The sequence below is a fragment of the Panthera leo genome, chromosome D3 (genome assembly GCF_018350215.1).
Source record: "Panthera leo isolate Ple1 chromosome D3, P.leo_Ple1_pat1.1, whole genome shotgun sequence".
NCBI lineage: Eukaryota > Metazoa > Chordata > Mammalia > Carnivora > Felidae > Panthera > Panthera leo.
This window is the reverse complement of record NC_056690.1, coordinates 36155472-36182665: the sequence shown is the minus strand read 5'-3', so window position 1 is coordinate 36182665 and position 27194 is coordinate 36155472. Positions and strand designations below refer to the sequence as shown.

The window sequence follows — 27194 nt, the reverse complement described above, 5'->3', positions numbered from 1 at the left end:
TTTTCCTTCCCTTCCCCTATGTTCATCTGTTGTGTTTCTCAAATTCCACATAAGTGAAATCATACTATATTTGTCTTCCTCTGACTTATTTCGCTTAGCATAATACACTCTAGTTCCATCCACATTGTTGCAAATGACAAGGTTTCATTCTTTTTGATCCCTGAGTAGTATTCCATTGTATATATAAACCACATCTTCTTTATCCATTCATCAGTGGATGGACATTTAGGCTCTCTCCATAACTTGGCTGTTGTTGCTAGTGCTGCTATAAACATCGTGGTGCATGTGCCCCTTCAATTTATTTTGAGAGAGGGGGTGGGGAGGGGCAGAAAGAGAGGGAGAGAGAGAATCCCAAGCAGGTTCCACACTACCAGCACAGAGCCTGACACAGGGCTCGATCCCATGACCCTGGAATCACAACCCAAGGTGAAAGAGACAGATGCTTAATCCACTCAGCCACCCAGGCGCCCCAACCCATTACTTCATAGAAAAGGTTGACATTGTGAGATTGACCCTCAGCAGCAAAGGTAGCCTGGAGATTAGCCTAGAAGTGAAATACTGGGGCAGAAACCACAAAGGGGTTGTTGCTTAAGATTCTTGGTCAGCCTTAAAAAAGAAGGAAACCCTGCCATTTACAACATGGATGAACCTGGAGAACATCATATAAGCCAGTCACAGAATACATGATTCTACTTCTATGAATTATCCAAAATAGTCAAATTCATATAAGCAGAGAAATACCATAGTGGTTGCCAAGAGCTGGGAAGAGGGAGAAATGGGGAGTTGATGTTCAATGGGTACAAAGTTTTGGTCATGCTAGATAAATAAGTTCTGGAGGTCTGCTATGCAAAATAGTGCTTATACAGTTAACAATACAGTTTTGTGCACTTAATTTGTTCAGATGATAGATCTTACGTTAAGTGTTCTTACTACAAAAACAAAGAAAAAGGGACACAGGAAACTTGGAGAGGCATTGGATATGTCTGTTATCTTGGAAATAGTGACGATACCATATGTATGCATATGTTGAAACTCATCAAGTTGTGCACATAAACATTGTATATTGGGGGCACCTGGGTGGCTCAGTAGGTTGACCATTCCACTCTTGATTTCAGATGAGGTCATGATCCCTGGGTTGTGGGATCAAGCCTCGTGTCATCAGTCTCCACACTGCGTGAGATTCTCTCTCTCTCTCTCTCTCTCACTCTCCCCTGCTCATATTCTCTCTCAAAAAAATAAATACATTTTAAAAAATAAAAATAATTATTTTTTAATGTTTTTATTTATTTCTGAGAGAGAGAGAGAGCACGCGAGTGGGAGAGGGGCAGAGAGAGACACAGAATCCGAAGCAGGCTCCAGGCTCTGAGCTGTCAGCACAGAGCCCGACACAGGGCTCGAACTCATGAGCTGTGAGATCATGACCTGAGCTGAAGTCAGAGGCTCAACCGACCGCGCCACCCAGGTGCCCAAAAATAAAAATAATTTTTAAAAAATAAACATTGTGTATTGTAATCATGTATCAATTATGCTTCAGTAAAGCTGTTTCCAAAAAAAAAAAGGATTTTTCAGAAGTATCAGGAGGTGCAAATCAAGAAGAGAGACATTCAGAAGTGGGAGGTACTTTCAGTTTTAGCAAAAATAGCAAACTAAATAACCTGAAAACCCTCCTTCTACAAACATCTAGAAATTCTAGATAAAATATAAATATATATTTTAATAACTTTGTATATTATATGTAAATCATATGTAAATATGTATGTTAAAAATATTTGGCTTAGCTTTCGAGAAAGGAAACTACTAGAAACCAGAAGAGTGAGAGCTAGAGGCCAGACGGACAGTGGACACTGCCACTGTTCTTTGGAGCCTGGGCGGGTGGGGCGCGTCAGTCTTGGAGGGAGGGTGGGGGACCTCAGACTTCATGATTTCGGATCTTGGGTTTTACACCCACCCAAAAACAGGAGATAACGTGTTAGGCCTGTGCAATACGAGGAATTTGAACTGGAGATTGCCACCTGACACCTAAGCTCACAAAAGGTAGGCACTCAGAGAAGGGACAGTGGAGGGGGACGCAGAGGGAGGTGGAAGAGGGAAGCCAGCTGGGCACCGGAACAGGGAAGTGAGAAAGAGACAAATCAGTCTTCACTGAGGATCTAGATGAGAAAGCATTTCCCCCAACTCATGGGTCAAAGCAAAATGCCCTGATATGAATCAGAACTTCCTGACAACTGTGAATCATAGTATCATAGAGTAAACTTGTAGGATGCAGATAAAATGGTACCTAAAAGGGTTTATATGTTTTTAAGTGTCATTAGAAAAGAAGAAAGACCAAGCATCTAAATCAAAAAGATACGTGTTGGCGCCTGGGTGGCTCATTCGGTTAAGCATCCGACTTCGGCCCACGATCTCATGGTTCGTGAGTTCCAGCCCCGCGTCAGGCTCTGTGCTGATGGCTTGGAGCCCGGAGCCTGCTTTGGATTCTGTGTCTCCTTCTCTCTCTGCCCCTCCCCTGCTCACGCTTTGTCTCACTCTGTTTCTCAAAAATAAATATAAATGTAAAAAAAAATTAAAAAAATATGTGAACGAATACAACTAAAGAAAAAAGGAAATAATAGAACAGAAAATTATTAAATTAAAAGCAAAGAAACAATCATGAAAATCAACAGAATCAAAAGGGTTTTGTGAAAAGATTCACAAAATAGACAAACATCTGGCAATCTGAAGTACAAGAAAAAAAGCCAAAAACTCTCAATATTTGAAATAGGAAAAAGATTCTTTTATCATAATAGATAATATGAATAGCTAACAAACTTGAAAAATTAGGGAAGTTGGGTAATTTTCTTAACAAGTATGATTTTCCAAAACTGATTCAAAATGGGACAAAAATTATGGGGCACCTGGGTGGCTCAGTTGGTTAAGCGTCCAACTTCGGCTCAGGTCATGATCTCATGGCTTTTGAGTTCAAGCCCTGTGTCGGGCTCCAAGGTAACAGCTCCAAGCCTGGAGCCTGTTTACAATTCTGTGTCTCCCTGTCTCTCTCTGCCTCTGCCCCATTCATCTCTGTCTCTCTGTCTCTCTCAAAAATAAATGAACGTTAAAATTTTTTTCTTAAAAAGTCTGAGTAGGCATTAATTAAAAAGTAAACAATGGTTAAAAATTGACTCAGGGAAAAGCACCAGTCCCCAAAGTATTAACAGGTGTGTTCTACTAAATATTCAAGGAATAGACAATTCAAATCTTACGAAAATTATTCGAAGGGAAGAGAAAAGGAAGACTTCTCCCCCACTTTAAGAGACTTGTATAACCTTGATATCAAAACCAGACGGGGACATAGGAAAATAGAAAATTATAGGTACCACAGATTGGGAAGAGAGAAACAGACCAACAGATCAAAATAGCCCAGATGTTGACTATAGCCATATGTAGGAAAATGTGTAAATAGTGGGGAAAGCATGAGCTTTTCAATACACTGAGCTAGGAAATTTGCTTATCGGTGTGGACAAAAGAAAAAAATCATAAAACACCAAAAACAAATGCCAAATAAAAAACAAAAGGTAGGGGCACCTGGGTGGCTCAGTCGGTTGAGCGTCTGACTTCGTCTCAGGTCATGATCTCGCAGTCTGTGAGTTCGAGCCCCGCGTCGGGCTCTGTGTTGACAGCTCGGAGCCTGGAGCCTGCTTTGGATTCTGTGTGCATCCCTCTCTCTCTCTGCCTGTCCCCGCTCATGCTCTGTCTCTGTCTCTCTCTCTCAAAAATAAATAACATTAAAAAAATTTTTTTTAAACCCAAAATGTAGCTTTAAATTAAGCTTTAAACCTTGTAGAAGAAAATATGAAGGAAAATATTTATGACCTTTTTTTAAAAGAATGTTTCAACGATACCTAAAGCTCAATGTGTTAAGAAGAGAATGGGGAAATTTGACTGTATAAAAATGTAAAACTTTCTCTACATAAAGGATATAAAGTGACAAGACACTGGGTAGACGCTCTGAGACCATTATGTAAAGTATAAAAACATACAAAGCAGTATTTTATGTACTGAAAATACAAAAACTGTTTATTGTCTCAGTTCCCTCTGCTGGGAGACAGAGCAGGGAAGCTGGCTTAGAGACTGGTGCTCACCGTGTACCTGGCCTAAAAGGGGCCACCCCATGTCTCTCCCACCCACCTTTCACCTGGGCAATGGGGATATCACAGCACCTGCTTCCTAGGGTTCTTGTAAAGATTAAGTGAGTTTCGACATGTCAGGTAGTTAGAGAACTTCCCACCCCATTCTAAGGACTTCATAAATATAGGTATTCGTGACACCCTTACCTTTCCACCAACACACCTAAGACCTACAGTGATGTCTATATTTACCTTTTTTGTCTCATTCTTTTGCTATGAAAGCAGTAATGACTACTAAAAAAAAAAAAAAAAAAAAAAAGTTCAACGCCACCAGAATTTTTGGTCTCTGCCTTCTGGCACTCAGTAACTGCCCAAAGAAATGAATGAGGGAGGTTTCTTCTACCTGAGTGTCAGAGAGCAGTTAGCCTATGCTAGGTTAATGTGAAACAGCCAAGCTACAGATTTCCTGTTTTCGTGTACTTGGGTTTCTTTCCCTGAAATGTGTGATGGATTCGGAATCCTTCATTTCACAAATATTTGCTGACTGCCTGTGCCTGATAAGAAAAGATCTGCAGACTGCTGTCACAGCCTTGAAAGTTATTCACCACCTCAGATTCTACATATTTGCATCAGAGCTCACTGAAAATAATCCCAAGGTAAATTAGTCTGAAAAGTAGATCATTTTAAAATAACAAGTACTACGGGTTTTAAGAAAATGATAAATAAAGGCCTACATGGTCTTTTCTCGCCTAATTGAAATTCCCAAGGTTCCTCTCCTCTGGACACAGTGACTGAAGAAGTGAGCTAGTTTCATATAACCCTTTTATTACTTTAAGGAGGGATGAGGACAGTATAGTTCTTCGGCGGAAAGGTCAAAAGAAGACCGTGCCTTGAAATTACTACAATGACAAAAGGCAAAACAAAACCGCTCACCCACTAAAGCCCACTGTCTCGTGGACATGGCCCATGTTGCAGGGAGCTAGTCTTCGTTCTGAGTTACCTGGCTTTGGAAAAATAAAAAAGAAAGGCCCTGAGGTGATGGTCTGTTCCTTCCATCAGGCACTTGGACCCATCCCATTCAGGGCAGTCACTGTTGGTTTTCTTGCCGGAAACAATTCCTTCGGACAAGTAACCATGGAAATTCCAGCGAAAAGTATGCAGCTAAAAGGGGGGAGGGTGACTGGGTTTCAGATTAACCCATAAATGAAAGCCCACAGGAGTAAAGAAACCCATCATTTTAGGTCTGGTAAGCTTGTTTTTTTGTTTTTTTGTTTTTTTAATTTTTTTTAACGTTTATTTATTTTTGAGACAGAGAGAGACAGAGCATGAACAGGGGAGGGTCAGAGAGAGGGAGACACAGAATCCGAAGCAGGCTCCAGGCTCTGAGCTGTCAGCACAGAGCCTGACGCGGGGCTCGAACTCACGGACCGCGAGATCATGACCTGAGCCGAAGTCGGCCGCCCAACCGACTGAGCCACTCAGGCGCCCCAAGCTTATTTTTTTAGAAAAAAAATCCTTCCACATCCTTACCAGGTTTGTAGGGATGCGGTTAGCCCTGAAGAATCCTCACCTTGTTACCATCAGCCCGATGGATCGGTCTGTCTTCAGTTAGTAATGAATTTAATGGCATCTGTCCTTGAAATGTCAGGTGTGATTTGGGGGGGTTTTGACAAGAGGTCACATTCCCTCCGGGAAAAGGCACTGCCCTTTATTCCAAGCCACTTCCCGTTGTTAATCCTGCACATTTGTTTAGAGATTACTTCCCCATTCTCCATGCTTAAAAACAGCAACAACAAACCACCGAAGAAATCAAAATGACACGGTTTTTAAGGGCCACCACTACCTGCTTAACATGTTTACTGCACATGGTGTGTCCTTCATGAATTAGGCATGAGCTAAGCGGATGCCTGTTTGTTTACACAGACTTGCTGCTGATTCATTAAGTCAGAGCTGGGAACCCGCTTTCCCCTGATTTTTGCCCTGAAGCGCTCTGCATTAGGCGGCTGTAATTGCCGTGCTGGAGCCTCTGGGAAGCCCTCCCTGTTGCCACACCTGGTGCAGAAGACACAGACGCTGCACTTCCCTCCAGCGGGGTCCCCGGTACATCTGCCAGGACCTGTCATTATCTGAGACTTCCTTGTCACCGCCATGCATCCCCTTTCAGCCGGTGTGTTCTGGGGAGGGACCCTTGTCAGTTTGCCTGGCACCTGCCGACGGCTGCACACCTGGCATTTCAATTGCTCTGGAATGTGCTGTGATTGTTTTCCCTCTTTAATGAACCCACCTGAGGGACATTTCGCTTTTTATCCAGTCGCCTGTTTCCCAGGCATTCCCATTTACACCGTTAGTGTGGAGATTCAGAAACTCTGTTGTGCTGTTGGGCTAATCCATCTGCCAAAAGTCTTATAACCAAATCTGCAGGACTCCCAAAGGAGATTTTTGCGCTGGTAATTTAAGGTAATGATTTCTAAACATATTTAGTCAGTTTTATGAAGACCTCATTAGAATGTGACTGTTTATTAAAAATCCAAATGAGGTCTGATAGTCATATAGGAAAATTATCTTTGAGTTGCTCTGAATAGTTCTGATAACAGGTGATAAAGGGCTTTGGGTCTAAAGGAAGTGAAGGCCAGAGGTGTTAGCCTCTCTCAATATAGAGGATGCACAGAACCACCTAAATGGATGCTTTAAAGATTATTATCAAACCAAAGAGGCTGCCCTCTGATTTCTTTCGTAACACTTGTCACTAAAAGAATAACAAAAGAAAGAAGTGTAAGATGAGCGCTTTATGTCAGAATTAACGTTCTAATTCACATGCAAGGAAGGTATATTAAGATTCCAAGTGCCCCCTGTCATGTACAACAAAGAACATCTGCTTCTGTCCAAAAGTTACCAGATTTAGGATCAACGAACGAAGCAAGAGAGAGGCAAGGTTGCCCCTTTATAAAATGTGGAAATATTGGTTAATAGTAAGAATAACATAGGTAATGCCTAAAGGTACAAAATACCAACAATATTTGTATAAAATCTCTGGAGTTCTTCCAAGACATCAAACTCATACCTGAAAGGGAAGAGACAAGTTCTTTTTATATAGACATAACTAAAATTTTTCTGTCTTGAACTCTCACCATTGCCTTTTATAGATCTTTTTAATGAACTGGATATTAAGATGGATATTTTATGAGCTGGTTAATTATAGTACTCGCCTTTGATTAATTTATACTCGTTCAACAAACCTTCCTCTCCATTTCGATTTACCATCAACCATGTCAAAGATCATATTAATGTAGCTGGTTCAAGCCTTACCTCCCTCTGTAACTTTAACAAAAACTAGGGGGAAAAGAGGTAGTCGGCACTATAGTATGTGATGATTCCCACCCAGGCACTGCCACACTTCACATCACCTACCCCCAGCATATCACCCAGGAGGCAAAGGACTGAGCTATCAGCAGGAGGAGAGGGACCCACTATAGACCCCTCCATGCCAGCCAGCTCCTCCAGGAAGGATGCTTCCCTAGCTGCCCCACTGAGCCTTTGAGGTTTTCTCTGCCCAAAGATTTTCTCAGTTCCCCTCTTTAAAAGTTAGAAAATTCATGAAACAGCCCAGTTTGTCTTGTTCGCAAATTAAACCCAAAGGTTGGCTTTCTACTCCCTTTTCAGCCCAGGGTCTCCAACATTTAATGATATATTTACCATATCTATGGCATTAAGAAATACAAAGATGTTTATGATGCACTTGTCCTCAAGGAACAGGCAACCACTGTAGAGAAAACACAGAGGGGCGCCTGGGTGGCTCAGTCGGTTAAGTGTTCGACTTCGGCTCAGGTCATGATCTCGCGGTCTGTGAGTTCGAGCCCTATGTCGGGATCTGTGCTGACAGCTCGGAGCCTGGAGCCTGCTTTGGATTCTGTGTCTCCCTCTCTCTCTGCCCCTCCCCTGCATGTACTCTGTCTCTCAAAAATAAACAAACATTTAAAAAGAATTTTTAAAAAAAGGAAAACACAGAGAAAGGGAGTAGATGGCAAGATGGGAAGGAGCGAGTAGTCTGACACAGCTGTGAGATCTGATGGGGAAGTACAGCTGAGTCTGGAGGGCTAGTTGCGGCCTTCCAAGGCAGAGGCAAAGGTAGAAAGTGAGGTGCTGTGTTTGTTGTAACAGAAGGCACCGAGCTGGTGAATCGTGTGTTCTAATTAGTGCTTTTGAAAGGCAGTTCTAGCAGCCACTGCAGAAAGGTGACCGAAGGCATGGAGACAAAGTCAGGTTGGAGCAAGACTTTCAGACTCTCAGTGAGAGATGATGTGCACTTGAGTTGTGGCCGTGGCATTGGGAATTTATGGGAGACCCACAATTTGGGTGTGATTTGGGGATGCTAATAAGGGAAAAGAACTGAATTATGCAACAAGGTTTCTACCGTTGTGACTTGGAATGCTATAAAGAATATTGACCAAGAATGAGTATGTATCCCTTCTCTCTGCCTCAGCCCCCCAAAAAGAAAGGCAAGTTTAGGAAGAAACTAGCATGATTCATATTGGACATGCTGACTTTGAGATGCTGAATGAACAATGTGGGGCTTTCCAGAAAGTTCTGGAGGGATACATGTGCTGAAGACATAGAGACTATTAAATGTGTGATTCTCCCTTCGTTTACAGAGTATCTACTGTGTGCTAGGCTTTGGACTAGACAAAGGATAACAAGATGGAAAGACATGACATGATCTAACAGCTAGAAAGACCGGCAAACAAAAAGTTATAATGCAAGGTGATAACCACTGTAACAGAAGCATGGCATTTGTGGGCAAAAAACAGGGAGAAGAGAAGGACTAAAGACAGAGTCCCAGTGAATATCTGTATCTCGGGGCAGACAGGGAAAGAGGGACTCAGAATGGAGACTGAAAATGACGTATAAGAGAAATTAGGTAAGAACCAAGAGACTCCACAATCGTGACTAAGAGACGATACAGTTTCAACGAGAAGGAGAAGGTAAGCAGTGTTGACAAAAGCTGCAGAGAGGCCAGGTACCTCTAGGGAAAGGTAGGTCAGCAAAATATATTGAGCACCTATTCTGTGCCAAGCATTCTGCTAAATGACTGAACAAGCCTTACTTCTTTGAATTAGCATGGCCACCCTATGAGATACATAGAAAGATTTCTATTTTCAAAGTTAGCAAACTAAAGCTCAGTGAGGTTAAATAATTTGGCTAAGGCCACAGAGCTGGAATGTCTAGAATGTCTCACTCCAAAGGCCGTGCTCTCTCCACAATTCCACAAGGCCCCCGCTCCCTGTCTTTGGTACGTAGCTTGTTCTTGGGGACGTAAATCAAAGAAAGGAGATGGAACGGCACCCAGAGGTGAGAAAAGGTCGGGATGTGACTATAATGGGGAGAGCACCCATGTGGGCAGGCAGTTGTGGTGGTGATGCGGTGGACATGAGCAGAGTTGGGAGTCTGAAAAGAAGATGTAATTGGAAGCAAAGATGGAAGGCACAGGTAAAGAAAGGGGCACGGGGACAGAGGAAAATCACTGACAAGGTGGAGGGGGGGAGGGTTCCTTCAGGGAACAAGCCAGTGCAGGATACCTGTCAATGTATGTAGACACAAGAGGCCAGAGCTACACAGGTACGTTAAGCATGTCCACAGGAATGAGGAGGCAAACGTGGGGACCCAATTCTATGACAGAGGTTTCAGAATGCTCGGGTAGTTCATGCAAGAGTCACCTCCCGTCAGACTGGAAGGTGACGTCGGAGGGGTTTGCTAATAAATGCTTCCCGGAGGAATATGGTCTATGGAGCTGAGTGCGGGGGCAGCAACTAGGGTTTAATCAGCAAGGGAAGAAAGGAAGGGAAGAAAGGGTGCTCTAGGCAGAGACATAGTTTCCCTTAGTTTCCCCAGGGGAGACTGCGGAGATGTGTTCAAAATGAACATGGCAAGAATGTTTATCACAGAGAGCTGGGTGTGCACTTGAGGAGTGGGAAGCAGAGAGCCAGCCCCTGAAGGACTGAGTGACAGAATGACGTGGAAAAGGGGACATAGTGGAGGTCCTGCAGAAGGAGAGTATGTAAGGCAGAAAAAGACAGCCATTGGATGTAACAAGGAAAAGTCTTTGGTAACCTTCTGCCTGAGTAGCTTCAGAGGGAAGACCCATCCGAGTCCTTCAATTATATGCAACAGAAATCAACTCAGGTTCATTTAAGCCAAAGGGAAATTTACTGGAAGAACATTAGGAGCTCAGCATGTTGATGTGAAGAATACGGCTTGCAAACAGGAAACAAGGCACCAACTCCAGAGGGCCAGCGAGTGGAGGAGGCTCCTCATGGCCAGTCTGGTCAAGGTGCCGGCACGGAGAGGACGCGTGCCGACAACTTCCGGCCCGTTTTCACTGTGCTCAGGATTCACATTACAGGGACCAGAGCATCTGACTCCTCCAGGTTGGTTCATATGCTCATCCCTCGCTGGCCAGGGCCCCTAAATGGCAAGCCACCCCGTAGGGAGGAAGAAGTTCCCCAGAAGGAAGTCAAGAACACATTAGAGAGCATGAGTGGGTGAAACGGAGGTCGAGTGACCTAATGACCTGTAGGCACAACAGACAGGGAGGACGGAAGGCAGTCTGCAGAGTCAAGGCCACAGCAGAAAACGAGAACACACAGACGGAGTGGGAGCTCATCAGAGGCTTAGCTGAGTAGGAGAGAGAGAGAAATATGGCAGCAGACAGAGGACCATTGAACAATCAAAGGCTATTTTAAAGGTGGAAGGCCTTTGAAAGTATCATGGGTTGAGGAAAGAATCGGGAGAGGGAGAGAAACTGAACTTCAGCACGTGGACAGCCAAGGGAGTTTTCTCCCCAAGGGGGCAGGAAGCAGGGCATCCAGAGCGCTGGTCTTCAGTTCATCCTTATGAGAGGTGACAGCGTTTCCTCTGAGCCAGGAGAACAGAGACGGACGAGGGTGCATTTAAATAAACGGAACCAAAACATAAAGAGAAAACTTGAACCAGCACCCTCTCCTGATGGTGTCCGTTTTCCCCGGTGACGATAGGAGCAAGGCCCTGGGCTGAGAGACTTAAGGAAGTTGGACAAATCGCTATTTTAGGGAGGCCCAGGAACGCTGGGGAAGGGGGTCAGCCTGGAGTAGGAGCTGGCATGCTCCTGTCTTAGGAAGAAGGTATGAATCGGGGAGGATGTCAGCAAGATGAGGTTGGTGGCAGCAGGACCAAGCTGCACAGGAATCTGGGGCGGCCGGGAGCCAGAGGCCTCGCAGAACTGACAGAGGGGAACACTAGGGCCTTGGGGGCATCTCTCAGGGACTAAACCAAGTGGGTTCTCACCGCCCAGCCTTAGTTTACGCATCTTCGCAATGAACAGAAATGGGCCCAGTGACCTCTAAAATTCCGTGTTTATATGAGGAACGTTTGTATGTTTCTTGTTTACGTTCTGGCTGGAGACCCATTTGAATAACAGCCGGCATCTGCAGCTCAGATCTGTTTTAATGCCCGTGGCCTCGGGACCTCCCTGGTGCTCACTGCCTCCGCTCTGAACACCAGCAGCGGGGAGGAAAGTGTGGAGTCTGGATTCTCAAAAGGGAATGAATTCAGTAGAAGGACAGGAGGGTCTCTTCCTCAGGACAGAGCTGTCCACTCCTATTTATTCCGCACTAGTATACATGAATTTTGTAGGTCTGGAGCAGAATACTGCAGTGGGTGATTAAATACCAACCGGGACGAATTCTGTCGGTGTTCTATGTATATTTAATTTGTGCAGACCGTAAAGATGCCGGTTTATAATTTATAAACTTTCTTTTCAAAAATGATCTAATCTGACTACAGTAAATTAGGATTTTGAGAGAAGGTACTCTTTTCGAAAGTTCTCAAAAATGTCTATAACGATGCCTTGGGTTAGCAACCGGCACAATCAAGCAGTCTTCCCTTCCACACACATTTCTGACCGGCAGCACCACATCTGTCTCTTTGCATGCCGCAGGGAGGAGGTTTGGGGAGAATGTGGCTCCTTTGGAGAACTCTTGCAGAGTCATCTAATAGAGATATCTATGTACACCCCATCGTGTTCTGTGTAGCTGCAAGTATGACTTTTGCATCTGGAAAACTATCTCCTTATGCACGGAAATAGTTATCTTACTCTCCCCAGATCCGTTAGAGAACCCTGATTGTTACTTAAGGCCCATCAACCCAGTTTGGATAGCCAATTTATTTAATTGAAAGGTAAACTGTGGTATAAAGGACAGGCAAAAATGGATACAGTTGCAGAATAAATTCATTTCACTAGGAGACACTTCATTGACTACTAAATTGAGTGACAATTTTGAAAAATGTGAGACTAAAGGAAACAGATACTCTCAGAATAAAGCAAGGAGAAAACCACGTAACTTTATTCTTCAATCTTACTGAAGGTTTATTATGTCCTTTTTAAAATTTTTTTTAATGTTAATTTATTTTTGAGAGCAAGAGAAAGAGGACGCATGAGTGGTGGAGGGGGAGAGAGAGAGAGGGAGACACAGAATCTGAAGCAGGCTCTGGGCTCTGAACTGTCAGCACAGAGACCAATGCAGGGCTTGAAGTCACAAACTGTTGAGATCATGACCTGAGCCAAAGTCGGCCACTTAACCAACTGAGCCACCCAGGCACCCCATGTTTTAAATTAAATTCTAAGTACTGCATTTTAGGGCTTAAAGTAATGAAGTTTCTTATGTAAAATATGATACCTCTAATGCTAACCCCAACTTCCAGAAAATTTCTAATAGTGTGCCTGTAAATAAATATGCGTGTTTATATGAGCAAGTGTGTGTGTGTGTGTGTGTGTGTGTGTGTGTGTGTGTGTGTCTGTGTGTGTGTGTCTGTGTGTGTGTGTGTAATACCTACATTTTTTTTTAAGACTAGCTATTGCCCTCCTCCACATTTGCTCACTTGGGTAACTAGACTAGACCTCTTTCAGAACTGCCACAATCCCTGCATCTGATCCAAGTTTCTTCCCAAATATATTCATATCTCTCTCTTTCCTTCCACCTTCCCCTCTCTCTCTCTCTCTCTGCCTCCCTCCTTCCCTTACTTGCACATCCTTACCTCAGTTTCAGAAATGCTCTCTGCCTTATTGGGAACAACCAGCTGTCGTTCGTTCTAGGTGCAGACCATTGTGTCTTCTGGATTCTGTATGCATTGTCTCAGCGAATTAATGAATTTCCTGTGGGGAAGACAGGATCAGGCTCCTATCTTTTTCACACACCTCCTGTTTCTCTGATGGCATCCACAGCAGAAATCTTAACCCCTTGGAGTCTTTGTCCATCTCTCCTGTGGCTCTTCTGGGACAATTCCTTAACGTGCAGGTATCAGATGACCTCTCAACCTGCTGTAGGTGAGGGCCAGAAAAACAGAAGGGAAGATCCCCGCCTTTAAGACATTTACAATCCAGGGGCGGCTGGGTGGCTCAGCTGGTTAAGTATCCAACTTTAGCTCAGGTCATGATCTCACGGTTTGTGAGTTCAAGCCCTGTATGGGTGGCCCTGGGCTGACAGCTCAGAGCCTGGATCCTGCTTTGGATTCTGTGTCTCCTCTTTCTGTCCCTTCCCTGCTAGCACTCTCTCTTTCTCTTTCTTTCTTAAAAATAAAAATAAAAAAAATTTTTTAAAGGTTTAAAAAAAAAGACATTTACAATCCAATATTAAAGGCATGACACACAGTTGCACACAAGAGAGAACAACACACCTTTGGGTACCATTTTGCCCTCCCCCACCAGACCCCAGGCCTCTGTGAGCAAAGACTAGCCTATCTCATCTGTGAGTCCCAAAAGGCCAGACACATAGAAAGTACTAGAAAATAGTCAGTAAATGTTTTTGAAGAAGTGGAAGAATAGTTACAAAAGAATATAAGCTAATGCAAAATAACCTATTTGGTACAAGGGAGATTTCTCTTTATTGATCTCCTTCCCTTGATTTCTTCCATGTTGGGAGAACAGGCTGAAATCTTAAGTCACACATGTGCGTATAACACGCTCATTATGGACGTGAATGAAGTTCAGTAAATCTACATTCAGCCCACCTAATGAACCCTTTTGCATTAAGTTCTTAACAGTTCTTCCTAATCCATTTGTCCCTTTCAATAAAAAAAAAAAAGGCGAAGTGATTTTTTTACCCAGCTGATGATGAGTTAGAAATCAGGCTTGGGAGCCAATGCTTTACCCGCTCTAAGTTATCTCATGCGTTCCTATCAGCCATCTCCAATATTGCCACAGCGGCAGGATATTATAGGATGAAAGCAAATTTGCAGGTCTGAATAACAAGTGTTTCTCCAAATACACTCTCCTGGCTCCCTGGGTAACTGCCAGCTGCGTGCAGCTCAGCTCTTTCAGTGTGGCCAAACCCATGGAGATGACTTTGCCGGAGTGCTGGCTTTTATGGTCATTACTGTCAAGCCCTGTCTCTTGCTGAACTGGCAGGTCCTGGAAAATCCTCGTGTTCATCGGTGTCCGTCCTTCCACCATATTCCCTGTTTTACCGGGCTGGCCTTAGACCCTCTCTCGTCTCACTCCGTTACGAACTTTATCTGCAGTTGTCTCCGGGGTGCATGGAGGTGGTCACCTGCCCTAGTGTCTATAAAATGCTTAAGAGTGTGGAGGGCCTGAGTGTGTAGCAGATGGACAGTGCAACTGGGACAAGAGCATCCTAGTCTGAGGCTCTTATAGCGCAGCCCCGGTCACATTTGTACCTGCACAGGCAGCATACAGCTGTAGTTTGTTGGCAGCGTAATTGCATGAAATATGGGATGATCTCAAGGCTGCAGTAGGCCTCCACCTTTGTTCTGCTCACATGAGCACTCGGAAATTGGTTTTTCCCCTACTTTGCACACTGCAGGTATATCCTATTCTTGAATAATCTGTCGAAACCCACAGTAAATGGTGTCCTATCTGGAATGCAAAAAGTTTTTCCCACGTCTACTTTTTCGAGCTGCTAACTTCATCTTCTGAGGCCTTGCTCTGCCTTTTAAGGCTTGGGGTTATCTGGCCAAGTAAATATGTGAGTCAATGTTGGGGGCCTCCCAGAGAAGAGGGCCAAAGACGCGAAATAGTTCAGTGAATGGTTTTGTGACTATGCACAACTTCATTCTTTTGGGGTTTACCTCTCTTAGCTTCAGACTCTCTACCTTGAAATAGAAACAGAACCCTTATCACTTAAAATTATAGAAGGACAGAGAATTTTTCTTGTAGAAAAGCATGGTACGTTCATCATCTCACCAATGATAGATTCATTTCTGATGTTACAGGGTAGAGAGTCCAAAAACAAGAGTGAGTTTGTAGACGTTTCAATCCATTCAACTGGTTGAAGCACCTATTTCCCAAACTTAGGATACACTTATATAATGTACAGTCAAGAATTAGGCAGGTGCCTAAATTCTTCAAAGTCTCTTGCTCTGTTTAGCAATTCCTGTGATGACCTAAGGAAGAGTGCAAAGGAACAGATGAAGATATTGAGGCCCCCAGGGAGGCCGGTGACTCATAGAAGATCCTCTTTCGTGCTTCCTTCACCCTTAGAGCTATTTACCTTCCCAAAGAGATTCATTGGAACAAGAGTATATCCCAGAGTATCTCAGAGGAATTTACCCCAGATCCATGCTTCTGAAATTAAAACTCATTGTCTTCCTTATCCTGGCATAGACTAGAGAGTGCGAGCTGTTGTAACCAATAGAGCACCCAGTGTGCTAGACTATGAGCTATTCCCTTTTTAATAATAGAGGTGTTGACACAATGGTAAGAGGGCACAATGCCAACCCCCACTAAGAGCTAGTGGAAATTCCTCACAGGCTAACCAATGTGGTGGGTCTCTAGACCCTCACCACGGCTCTGTGATACAGGCATTGTGCTGTCCCCATTTCCCAGATAATAAACTAAAGACTTCAGATGTTAAGAAACTGGCCCAAAGTTCCACAGCTGGTAACTGTCAGTTCACGACTGGAACTCCAGAACCACACTCTTGACCACTAATGCAATGTGGCTTCCAAAGAAACTCATTCTAGAGTCATGGAATTGGATCATTCTCAAACTTGAGATCATTTTAACAGTCGTGTAATCTACTTACCTTCTTCTACAAATAAGGAAACTGAGGACCAGGATGTTCCTGTGACTTTCACAGGGTCACACAGCTAGATTGTAATATAGCTAGAATTAGCCCCAAGCCCTCCTGCATGCCAACCGGGCCTCTTGCCATTATACTATGCTGTGTCATCATTAAATATATTTTTCAAGAGAGGTTAGAAAAGCCTTTTTTATCAGTGGTCCTTAAAAATAAAATGTTAGATACCTCTGCCTAACAGAATGTGTGTATGGGTGTGTTTTCAAGAACATTTCTGGTCTGTAATCCCAAGAGGTCACATCCTGGGAGCCTAGGAGAGGCATCTGGCCAAGTCCCTGAGCTCACGTGCTCTAGGAACCCTGAGGTGCATCCGTTATGGTGATCACCCCATCTGGCTTTTGCAGGCCGCTGTCCGCTGTCTACCCAGCGGCTGGTGACAGAGATGCCTGACACGTGAACCTGGGCAATCACCTGTCCCTAGCTCCCCTGTACCCAACCCACTCATACATGTATCCCAACGTCCGGCTTGCACTCTGCGTTTAGCAGTCCACCCTGCACGGCAGCTGGCTCGGCTGCACAGAGCCCCGAGGTGGTTCCAGTGATTATGCACGCTCACACAAAGGGACTAAGTACCCTTTAAAAATGTTGGTCCTGCAGAAATCCATTTTCTGCATTCTCCTCCGCTGCTCGAATACACACCTTCTATCCCTACACCATTTCTGTTATTTTAAATCATCGCACCAAAGTTAGCCAGGACAGTGTCAGAACAATTGGAGACCACGAAACGGGAACTGTACTTAACTGCTGTTGGGAGAATCCCATCCTTCCGGGCACCACCACCCCCTCCCGCCAGCCTGACAGGGACTCCGGACCACTCAGGCTTCCTGGAGATGCCTCTGCCAACTTTCACCATTTAGAACGCCTTCCCTAGTCCGTCCACCCATGGAAACTGAACTTCATCTTTCTGTTCTCATCTGTGATGTAGTCTCCCTTGTACAGGTTTGAATCTCTTCCTTTAGAATTAATATTCTTTCCTCTGACTTCCAATAGCAGTTTTTATTTGTTAGTTTTCACAAACATTCACTTGTGCCAAGCATGTTCTCAGAGCTTTACAAACAAGAATCTAGTTAATCTTGATAAAACTTTATTATTATCCCCATTTACAAAGGGAGAAACGGAGCCACAGAGAGGTTTGGTAACATGCCAACGGTCACACAGCCGAAAAAAGAGGCCAAGCTTTGAACCCAAACAGTTGGCTCTGGGGAATGTATCCATGACTACTAAGCTTGCCTCTCATTCTGCTGTGAGTCAGAGTCAGATTTGTAATTTACATACCTGTCTCTTCACAAGCATTAGAACCATAGCTCATTGCTCTCTTTACCCCAGCGATGCCTGGTTTGGGTTCTGCTCATCGTGGGCTTTTGAGGCTGTCTGGATGATTGGCAGGACAGCCTAGATGCTACTGTCGTGAGCTCAGACACAGGCTTGGCTACATCGAAGGCACAGTGTCGACCACCTAAATTTCTAAGTCCGTCTTTTCATATCTCCAAGCTTCAGATTATGTATTCATAAAATAGAGATAATGCTATGGCCCCACAAAATTAGTGCAAGGTGGCATGCAGTCTGATCATTCTAGAACTTAGAATGATGGTAACCTCCGTATGGTCTAGCCAGAGCTCTTTTTGAGACTCGCACCAAGTCAACAGTTAGAAAACTTTATGAACTGAGAAGTCCCGTGTAGATCTAAATTGTTACCCTGGTACAAATGAAGACTCCCAATGAGAGACAAAAATATGGATTCTTTTTCTCAAAAAATATATCAGATTTCACTCTAAGAAATATCGCCTCGGGAGATACGTAGATATAAATATAGATGCAGATGTAGATATAGATACACACGTGATGTTATCATTGCTTAAAAGGTTTCTGAAACTCATCTTTCAGAATGATCTTTAGAGTATGTGACCCGCTCTTTCTGTTGTCCTTAGCAGTGGGGAATGTCCCTCCTATGGCGGGAGGACTTACATTTGGGGAATAGCTAAAAGTCAAAGCCAGATCTACTGAAGAAGATGAGGACAAGCAGTCTGGATATATGTAGAGCTGACACTTACTGATCTAGCTGGACTCTAGATCTAGGACGCTATTCATCCACATGAAGTAGAGAGAAAAGGGACAAGACAGATTCCTCAGGTGGTCTGCAAGTGGACATTTAAAATGCCACAAGAGTCACATCAGCCCATGCGTTTCTTTGTGGTTGGTGAAAACAAACGTTACAGACATGGGTGTGGCCTTGTGCGTCATTGTAGGCAGTGTATGTAACATTAATCAATTGGTGTGGTTGGCAAACCAGATAGACAGCCAGAAGCTTTGCAGGTGGGGAGGGGAGTTCAACAGGAGCTTGAAGGCGTGAAAGGGGGATTTACTCAGGCTATGAAGTGCTTTTCTCAAATTCAAACTTTCCCGACCTCCGGAAGTTCGGGATCTAGTGCCGGTTTTGAAACGGGTTTTCAAGGACGTTGCCCAAGGGAAGCCCCAGGGCCATAGGAAACAGGTCTGGAACTAGGAACTAGGAACTAGGGACCCTCTTATGAGCCAGGTACTTGTGCAAAGTATTGATATGTATTATCTCAGGTGATCTTCCCAACCTCCCTAAGAAATCAGTGCTATTGTCTTCTTTTCCAGGGGAGACAACTGGGGCTCCCAGAGCGTAAGTCACTGGCTACGACACCACAAGCTAACTGGCAAGAAAAATAAAACAATTGCTTGTCTATATGACTCCATCACACTGAGACCTAAGCAATCTGTATCTTCAGGGTATTTAAATGAATGAATGTTTTTATTGCTGCGAGAGCACTATAAAAAATTGGGGGAGGGGTCATAATAAATCTGTTCTCTTGGGATCCTGGCTGCCAGCTGTTCTTGGCTAGGGCTCTTTTTGGTAACTGTGCTTGTAGCAGTGTTCTAGCTCTTGCTATCCCAGATCTCTATCAGAGCTGTACTCAGCTGGCCCTGAACATAGGACTGTGGTCGTTCTGTCTTTGGATGGCTCTTGGGTTTTTTTTTTTGTTTGTTTTTTTTTTAAAGGCTGTTGAAAACTCTCTTGACAAATGAAAACTTTTAACAGTAACTTTTTCTTTTTCTTTTTCTTCTCTTCTACCCCTTTACAGATGTGTTTATTAGATCACACTATGGTGCCCCCAGTTTAAGAGCTCACATTCAATTCCGTAAGCCTTCTTTACTCATGAGTTTCTTAGCAAAACGAGTCCTGGGACCCATGCACAGTGCACGTAAATAGACCTTCCCATTCTGCCCCAGGCTCCTTCCTGCCAGCTGCTAGGGTTGGTGATACAGAAGGCACCAGCAGAAACACAGCAGTTTGTGATCCTGGATAAAAATGAGCAATGGTTTCTGTTCTTCCTCCAGCCCCCAGCCCCCGCCCAGCATACCCTCTCTTGCTCCTGATGAGGCAAGGTAGCTAAAATTATTGCTTTCCACTTGGTATCGGTTCCTGAAGCCAGACCTGGCAGAAATTATAATCCGCTTTGAGTTGCCTCCGCGCAGAGAGCCTTGAACCTGGGGCCAGCGCCTGGGTCTGTAGCCTCTCCCTCACCCGCCGCCCATCTAGCTCATTTCCTGGAGCAAGTCCCTAGCCCTCCCTGTGCCTGCCTTTCTTCTGTTTCTTTATTTTCGGGCAGGAGAAATGGAAGGAATGAAGAGGACAGGAGGAAGGCCGGCCCTGACCGGTGCTGGCTCTTCCTCTCTGGCCAGTCGCTTGCCCTCCCTGAGCCACTCTGTGCAGCCCGCAGTCAGGAGAACGCAGTGATTTCCAGTGCTGAAATCCAAGCATGAGAGCCTTCAGTGCGGCAGCTGTAATGGTCTTGAAAATGAGTGTTTGGAAGCTGGCTCTCTCTGGGACTCCTCCCAGCTCTATTGGATAGGAGTCTCCTCCCTGCAAATCACAGACACCATTTCCTAAATTCTGTTGAGAGTTCATCAAACCACCCTTGTGGAAGACTGGACTGCTCCCCAATCCTCCTGGTCCCCAGAATATTGTTTGCAGGGAAAGAACAGTAAAGGAAGACTGGAGTCTCTACTGGTTTTGTTTTCCCCTCAGAAACCATGCACACGTGTCAAAGCGTTTTCCTTCTTCCTTCTCTGGAGAACCCCACTTCACCTCTCTAGACTTTTTGTGGACTTCTTGCCCTCTGAAGTCCCGTGATCACCTGTAGTCCAGATCACAAAATTATCACTTAATAATGAAAAGGGCTGCCTGGGTGGCTCAGTCAGTTGAGTGTCCAACTCTTGATTTCGGCTCACGGTTCGTGAGTTCAAGCCCTACGTTGCGCTCTGTGCTGACCGTGCAGAGCCTGCTTGGGATCCTCTGTCTCTCCTCTCTCTCCGCCTCTCTCTCTCTTTCTCTCTCTCTCTCTCCAAAATAAATAAATAAACTTTAAAAGAAGAAGAAGAAGAAGAAAAGAAGAATATCCATTATTTGAATGAAACATCACTGGAACAGATGTTTTAACTACATTATATCCCTTAATACAGTGGTTGCCAAACTTCTCTGCACTTGGGAGTCGCCTGGGAAGCTACAAGGAACTAACGCCTCTGTCTCACCCCAGAAATAATGATTTAATTGGCACAGAGCACGGCCTGGGCTCTGGAATTTAATAACCATCCTCTAAAGTGATTCTAATGTGCAGACAAATTTGGCAATCCCTCCCTTAATCTTCGAATGACTGACATAGGAACTGAAATCATCCCCTCTTTACAGACGAAGAGCCAAAGGTGGAGCAAACTTGAGTCCTTACCCAGCCCCATATCAGCCTTAATGAGAGCCAGACTCTGCAGTCAACTTGCCTGTTGTCCGAATCCGGCTACTCGGTGTGTGGTCCACAGGCCGGCAGCGCCACCTGGGAGCTGGTCTGAAATGCAAATTCTGGGGCCCCACACTGAATCAGAAACTGGGGTGGCGCCCTGCTTGTTTTAACAAGCCCTCCAGGGCATTCCATTGCCTGCTGAAGTTTGAGAACCTGCTCAAGAGATGTCAGGATGCCCCGTCGGTAATGGTAATGCGCTGCCAGCCTAAGGAGCATAAAACCCCTAGGGGTCCTTTGACTTGACTGTATATGGGATCATCTGGGCTGCTGGTTGAAAATGATCAGCTTCGAAGATTTTTTTTCTTTATTTTAGGCAGTTAGAAATGCCGGAACTATTCTGCTTTCTGTCCTGTTTCATGTTTGTGAATTTTAAAGCCAACAAAGACACGCCCACATCATCTTGGAGGCAGAGATTTCCTCCTGCACCCCGGCAGCTCTCCCTGGTGATGGGCAGGCAGCAGCGCCCAGAGGCTGATGCCTGGTTGATAACCCGGTGGAACCAGCCCTGGGGCGCCCAGGTAATTAGATGAGCCTGATCAGAGCCTTGCTTTCCAGGATGGAGACTGTTGCCTTCCATAATCAGAGTGCATGGGAGGCACAGCCCGTCCTAGAAGCTGGGCAGGTAGCGCCCGCTGCAAAAGGCAGCCAAGCCTGGCGAGAGATCAGAGGAAAGAAGCATCTGGTTCTGCGGTCCCTGGGCTCCAACAGGTGCCCCTCAAACCATTGGGCCTAACATCTCTGTATGCAGACCCTAGAGGCCAGGAGGTGACTCAGGCCCCAGATTTCCCCAGGCATGGAAAGGCTGCATCTAGAAAAGCATACCTTCCTCTTACCTTTTTTTTTTTTTTTTTTGGTAGCAAAATAATAACTTGACACCAGTCCAAGCAGTGAAAAAGACACTAAAAGGAACCCAATTTAGAAAGGTTTTTAGTAGGCTAAAAACAGATGTGGCAAGCCATTTCAGGATATTGCGGGAGATGAGATGGAGAGGGCGGGATTCGAAATGGCTTGTGCGCCTCTTCTGGGCCCGCCCAGCCAGGTGCCTCCGCACAGGACAAAGCTCTGCCCGTAATGCCTTCTGGAAGGAAGCAACCCCAAGGCTTCCTTTCTGCGAGTCACGGGTGGTGTGATGCATGCGGCGCGGAGTTAGCGTGGGGAGCACTCAGAGCTGCTGGGGTCTCTCGCGGGTCACCTGGAAGGCAGCGGCACTTGTCCCTGGGGGGGCGCCGCTGTAGCCAGAGCCCCAGGGCCACCTCCTGGCCCCCAGGACCGCTTCCTGCCGCAGACACGTGGGGCGCCCCGGCTGCATCTGACCGGTGGGGGCGGGGGGGGGGGGGGGTGGGTAGAGGCACAGGGGATGTGGAGGGGAGAGCAGGCAGAGCCTGCCACGGAGGGTGCATAGGGGTGACATTCCCTGTGGAACCCCAGCTCGCCCGAGGGAATCGGAAGAACGGTCCCAAAAAGAAATGCTAAGCCTTCAGTACATTGCAGGGGCTTTTGGTGTCCCCGCCTCCAAGGTGTTGAAGCCCCTGGCACCCGTATTTGTTGAAAATCTTTAGATGGGGAGGATAAGGAACTAAAACACAAGATGACCTTGCGATATGTCCTACATCGATTGCATTCAAACAAGGCGTCTTTATTAGATAAGATACACCCAGTACGCATAGGATGCAGGTGTGAGTGTTTTTATTCTCTTGTAATTTTTGGAGAAATACATAGGTGTTTTTTTTTTTTTTAATTGTACGTTCATAACATCGAAAACTTTAATTTTAGAAGTGCCCATATATACTCCATTTGTATCTATCCACTGCCTTCGGCTTGCGTAACTGGAATCACAAAAGGGTAAAGCAAGTCTCCCAATATAGAAGGGACCCCCCCCCCGTACGTACCTTCTAAGTGTCTTTGTTCATTAGCACTGTGAAGCACTGTGAAGTAATTGTGCGTTCTGTATGCGAAATTAGGGTTGCCGTCAAATTAGACATCACCGCAAATATGCATGGTCTGCCCAGATTCACTTTACATGTAGGAGAGGAACTGGAGAAATTATCCCTGCTATTCTGGAGTATTTTAAATGCAGCAAAGGTATCATAATATAAATCTTTGACATATTATATATAAGCCATAATACTTATATCTATAGTTTATAAAGTCACAGATATTGTTTCCAGGAGGGAAAAAAAAAAAGACTCCCAAAGAAGACTAAAAATTTAATGAGGACAGGGACTGTCTTTGCCTTAACACTCCACTGTGTCCCCGGCCCCGAACATGTCTGGCTTACATCTTGCCAAGTAAAGCTAATAAAGCTTACGTAGAACTGTACTGAATCAGCTGCCAGAAAGTTTCCTGAGGAAGCAGCTAAGATAGTGACCACTCCTGTCCCGCACTTGAAACATTAGTGTACCAAGGTGCTTGGCATTCTGGAAAAGGCCATCTCAGCCCACCCTTCTGTTTGTAAACTCTCCCAGTCTGGGATTTTCCTTCCTACGCTGATCCTATGATTTGCTCCATGAGATCAATTCTACATGGATCTACTTTAGCACGTAGGGGATACAATGGCAGATTTTGCAGGACTTGCAAAAATAAGCAATTGAACACCCTTTGCATGCTGACCAGTAATAAGCAGGACCAGGCAGTGTAAGAAGGGGGTCCTACTAACAGAACAGGCACGCTTTATCAGAGGATCAAGAAGAGAGAGAGGTCCGGGAGCTCACATCCTTAGAGGAAACACTTTGAAGGGGTGTGGCATTTGAGATGTACTCTGAAGAATGGATAGAATCTTCAGCTGGGAGGGTACGAATGGGAGAATAGTCCAAGCCGAAGGAATGGGATGAGTAGCTGGGATCTGGGCAAACCATTTGTCTTTAGACATCAAATACATGGTGGTAAAAAGGACAGTAGTAAAAGATATAGCAGAAAATGTTCATTGTGGCCAAATAAATAAAAGGTCCTTACATACCGGGCTAAATTTCATTTCTGTTTAATTTCACGGGCAGTCATTGGAAATAGAAGCTTCTTGAGCAGAGCGAGTGAATGCCACTGGGATTACACTTTGGAAAGGTTCTTCTGGGTTGGTATGGGGAGAGTGTCCACGTAGGAAGTACCAGAGTCTGAACTAAGATTGTGACAGAGGGAACAAAAAGTCAGAAAACATATTGGAGAGAGAATTCAAAAATCCTCTTAGACTTGGCCGTTGGTTTTGGAGAAGGAGTAGGCAGGTTTTTTGCCTGGGTAACTACAGAAATCATGGTGTCGTTGACCTGGGGAGTCAGTGGAGGACAGCTGATGGGGGACCAGGGATCCTCTTTTGGACACATTGCCTTTGTGGCGGTGCTGGCAGGACCTCCGTGGGAAATGCCCACAAAACAAGTTTGAAATTGAATTCAGCACTTGGAGAAACAGGGCCAGAGGGACAGAAGTCATCCACGGAGGAACAGCGACAGGAATGGATAAAAGCTGTCGGGAATTCAGGACAGAATTGCAGAGGCTAAGGACAGAGCCCCGGGGACAGCCCCCTTGGCCTGGCCCAGCCTCCTGCTCTTCTTCCAGGCTTCCATGAGCTCTGGGAAAGCTACAGGATGAAAAATCAATTTCTAGAAGGGGCCAAGTCCAACAAATTTCTTCCACCTGAAATATCTTTAGATTACAGGCTTCTGGTAATATGGAAAGACGGCTCATATTTTACCAAGTTTTGTATATAGAATTTACTTAGATTAAAATGAAGGTGTAATTTTAACTTGGGAAAACCACATAGTGACTTTCTTCTTCAGGAAAAAGAAAAATCTCTAATCTTTACAGTCGGCTCTTTCCTGCGCACGCCTCCTCAAAAATGTTCAGGCAACTTCTGACCTAGAAGGAATTTTAAATTCAGAGGAGCTAAAAAATGTTGTAAACTACCTTTTACCGTTTATTTTTCCAGGCGCTTCCCTGAATAGAGATAAACAGGAAATGAATGGTCACGGTACCTGGGATATTTGCAGTATAAATATAACTTGTTAACTTTAGACCATCTTCCTAGGCTTTACTACTCTTATAACTCAAACTTCGTTTTCTTCTGGGGTAAGAAAAGAAGCACAGGTGATCTAAAAAAAATAAACCTTGTTCTTAGGTGGACAACTTAACTTTTGTTTTCCTGTGCAAATTTTATCCCGTACGTCATACTGTGGCCCATCATTTGGGGAACTCCAAAAAAGAAAACAAAACACACACACACACACACACACACACACACACACACACACAAAAGGAAGACAACCCTAAAGCCTTCATTTCCTTTGTGTTTTCTAAAGGTCAAATGCTGCAAATACTGGCCAGATGACACAGAGATATATAAAGACATTAAAGTGACCCTAATAGAAACAGAACTACTGGCAGAATATGTGATAAGAACGTTTGCTGTTGAAAAGGTAAGTTTTCACACTACTTTGAAAAGCTATGGTCAGATGTTAGTGGTGCTAGCCTCATTAACTTCTCTAGGATAATTTATACCTGGTCACACCTGAATGCAGGTAGGCTCTATCTAGTGATTTCTCAAGATTGCATCTTGCCTTTGGATTCTATAATAGCTCAGTTCCATCTTTGAAGCGAATCATGCCCATTTCATAAGAATCTATGTTTTGCTACCAAATCAAAAGATAACGCCGATCTGTCTATCTCCCTCTTCCATTTAACCTGGTTGATATTGTTCGGCCCATCGCTCTTTCCTTGTTCACAGTTTGATAAATGTCCTTCATGTCGTACGTCCATATGGGTTTCCCAGTAGTGAGTTAGTATCAGTGCTGAGACACAGGTCCTAACCCCTCCTGGAACCACTCCCCCTGCTGCCCCGCCCCCCTGCTTCCTTGAGGCTTTTCAAGCCTACAGTTCCGTTGTGGACTGTTGGATCTTCCAAGCGGAAGTGACCTACCTGGAAACAGAAGTAGACGTGGGACGTGTTGCATGAACCAGCCCCTTCATTCATCCTCACTGTCATACTGGTTTTAGCCTCTGTACTTGCTGGTGTTGGGTCGTGAATGCTGTGCTATGGCTCTACTCTGCCTCATCCCATGTGCATGGATGGGGCCTCTTCTCTGGGAAGCACTGTAGGGCGTAACAGGGAATTTCCTTATTCCCCCTCTTTCTGCTGACATAGGGAGGGGCCGGAAGTGAAGCAAACTGCAGTCCATCCACAGAAGTGGCACAGGTAGGCTGTGGGGAGAGTGGAGGTGATGTGGCTGAGAAACATTCTGCCTTCCAGTCCTCATCTTGCCTTTGGTGAAGGGGACAAACAGTTTTGTCTCAGAGGTCCGCAGACTTCTCCATCAAGAGCTGATTGTCCGTAACGGAGCCCTGCGCCGGAAGTAACAGTTTTGTCGCGGATTTGTTCAGTGAAAGTTTGTTCTGATTTAATAACAGCAGGTGGCCTTGGAGGACCTGGGCTAAAAGTACACCGCTGGGCAGTTGGCCCTTGGCCTTCCTCCTTACTCTAATTTTCGTCGCATCTAAGTGCAATTTTGTAGATTAACGAGACCCTTTTTGGAAAATCAAGGAAATTGCCACATCTGCTTTTCGGCTAATTTACCCTGATGTTTTGAACTACCCATCCCGGTTTTCAAATCCGTATTTGTCATAGAATCACAAGGCTGAAAAGACTTTAGTTTATTTTAATCTGTTTCTCACACTATTTAGCATTTTCTTTTCCTTAGCCTGTCTTTTTTAATAAGCAGGCAGGAGGCTTGGAGACTTCAAAGAATGTGGAGTTCTGGTTGACTCAGTTCTTCAAGTTCTGAACCTCACGCTTTGATGTCGGGTTTTTTTTTTTTTTTTTTTTTTTCCTTCTTAGGCAGGATCGGAAAAAAAAACATGGAAGATTTTTGTATGGCTCTTGGCAAGAGCACTCATGAATAACTGCATTAAAACAGATAGTGATAAAAGACCCTCGATATTTTTTTCTTTAAAAAAAAAAATCATCCAAAGCCATCACTTAAACATGGAGCTCTTTGAACAATAGTGGGCTCTCTAATAAGCTGAAAATGCATCTCTGTTGCTAAAGGAAGGGTTTGTTTGTTTCTTTGCTCTTTTTTTAACCTCTTATTGTACTCCCCTACATTCCCAGCTGCACAGAAATGTTTCTGAAATACCCAGTTATTTTCGTCATCAGACAACCAGCG

At 44.7% G+C, this 27194-nt stretch overlaps 1 protein-coding gene across 2 annotated transcripts in view; it reads left to right on the top strand.

Annotated features, from left to right (window-relative positions):
* The window catches only part of PTPRM (protein tyrosine phosphatase receptor type M), a 789396-nt gene that overhangs the window by 732093 nt on the left and 30109 nt on the right, over nt 1–27194 (top strand). For both annotated transcript variants that reach the window (XM_042910577.1, XM_042910576.1), the window contains one exon: nt 25335–25451. In XM_042910577.1, coding sequence (XP_042766511.1) covers nt 25335–25451 — 117 coding nt within the window. The remainder of the gene's footprint in view (nt 1–25334; nt 25452–27194) is intronic.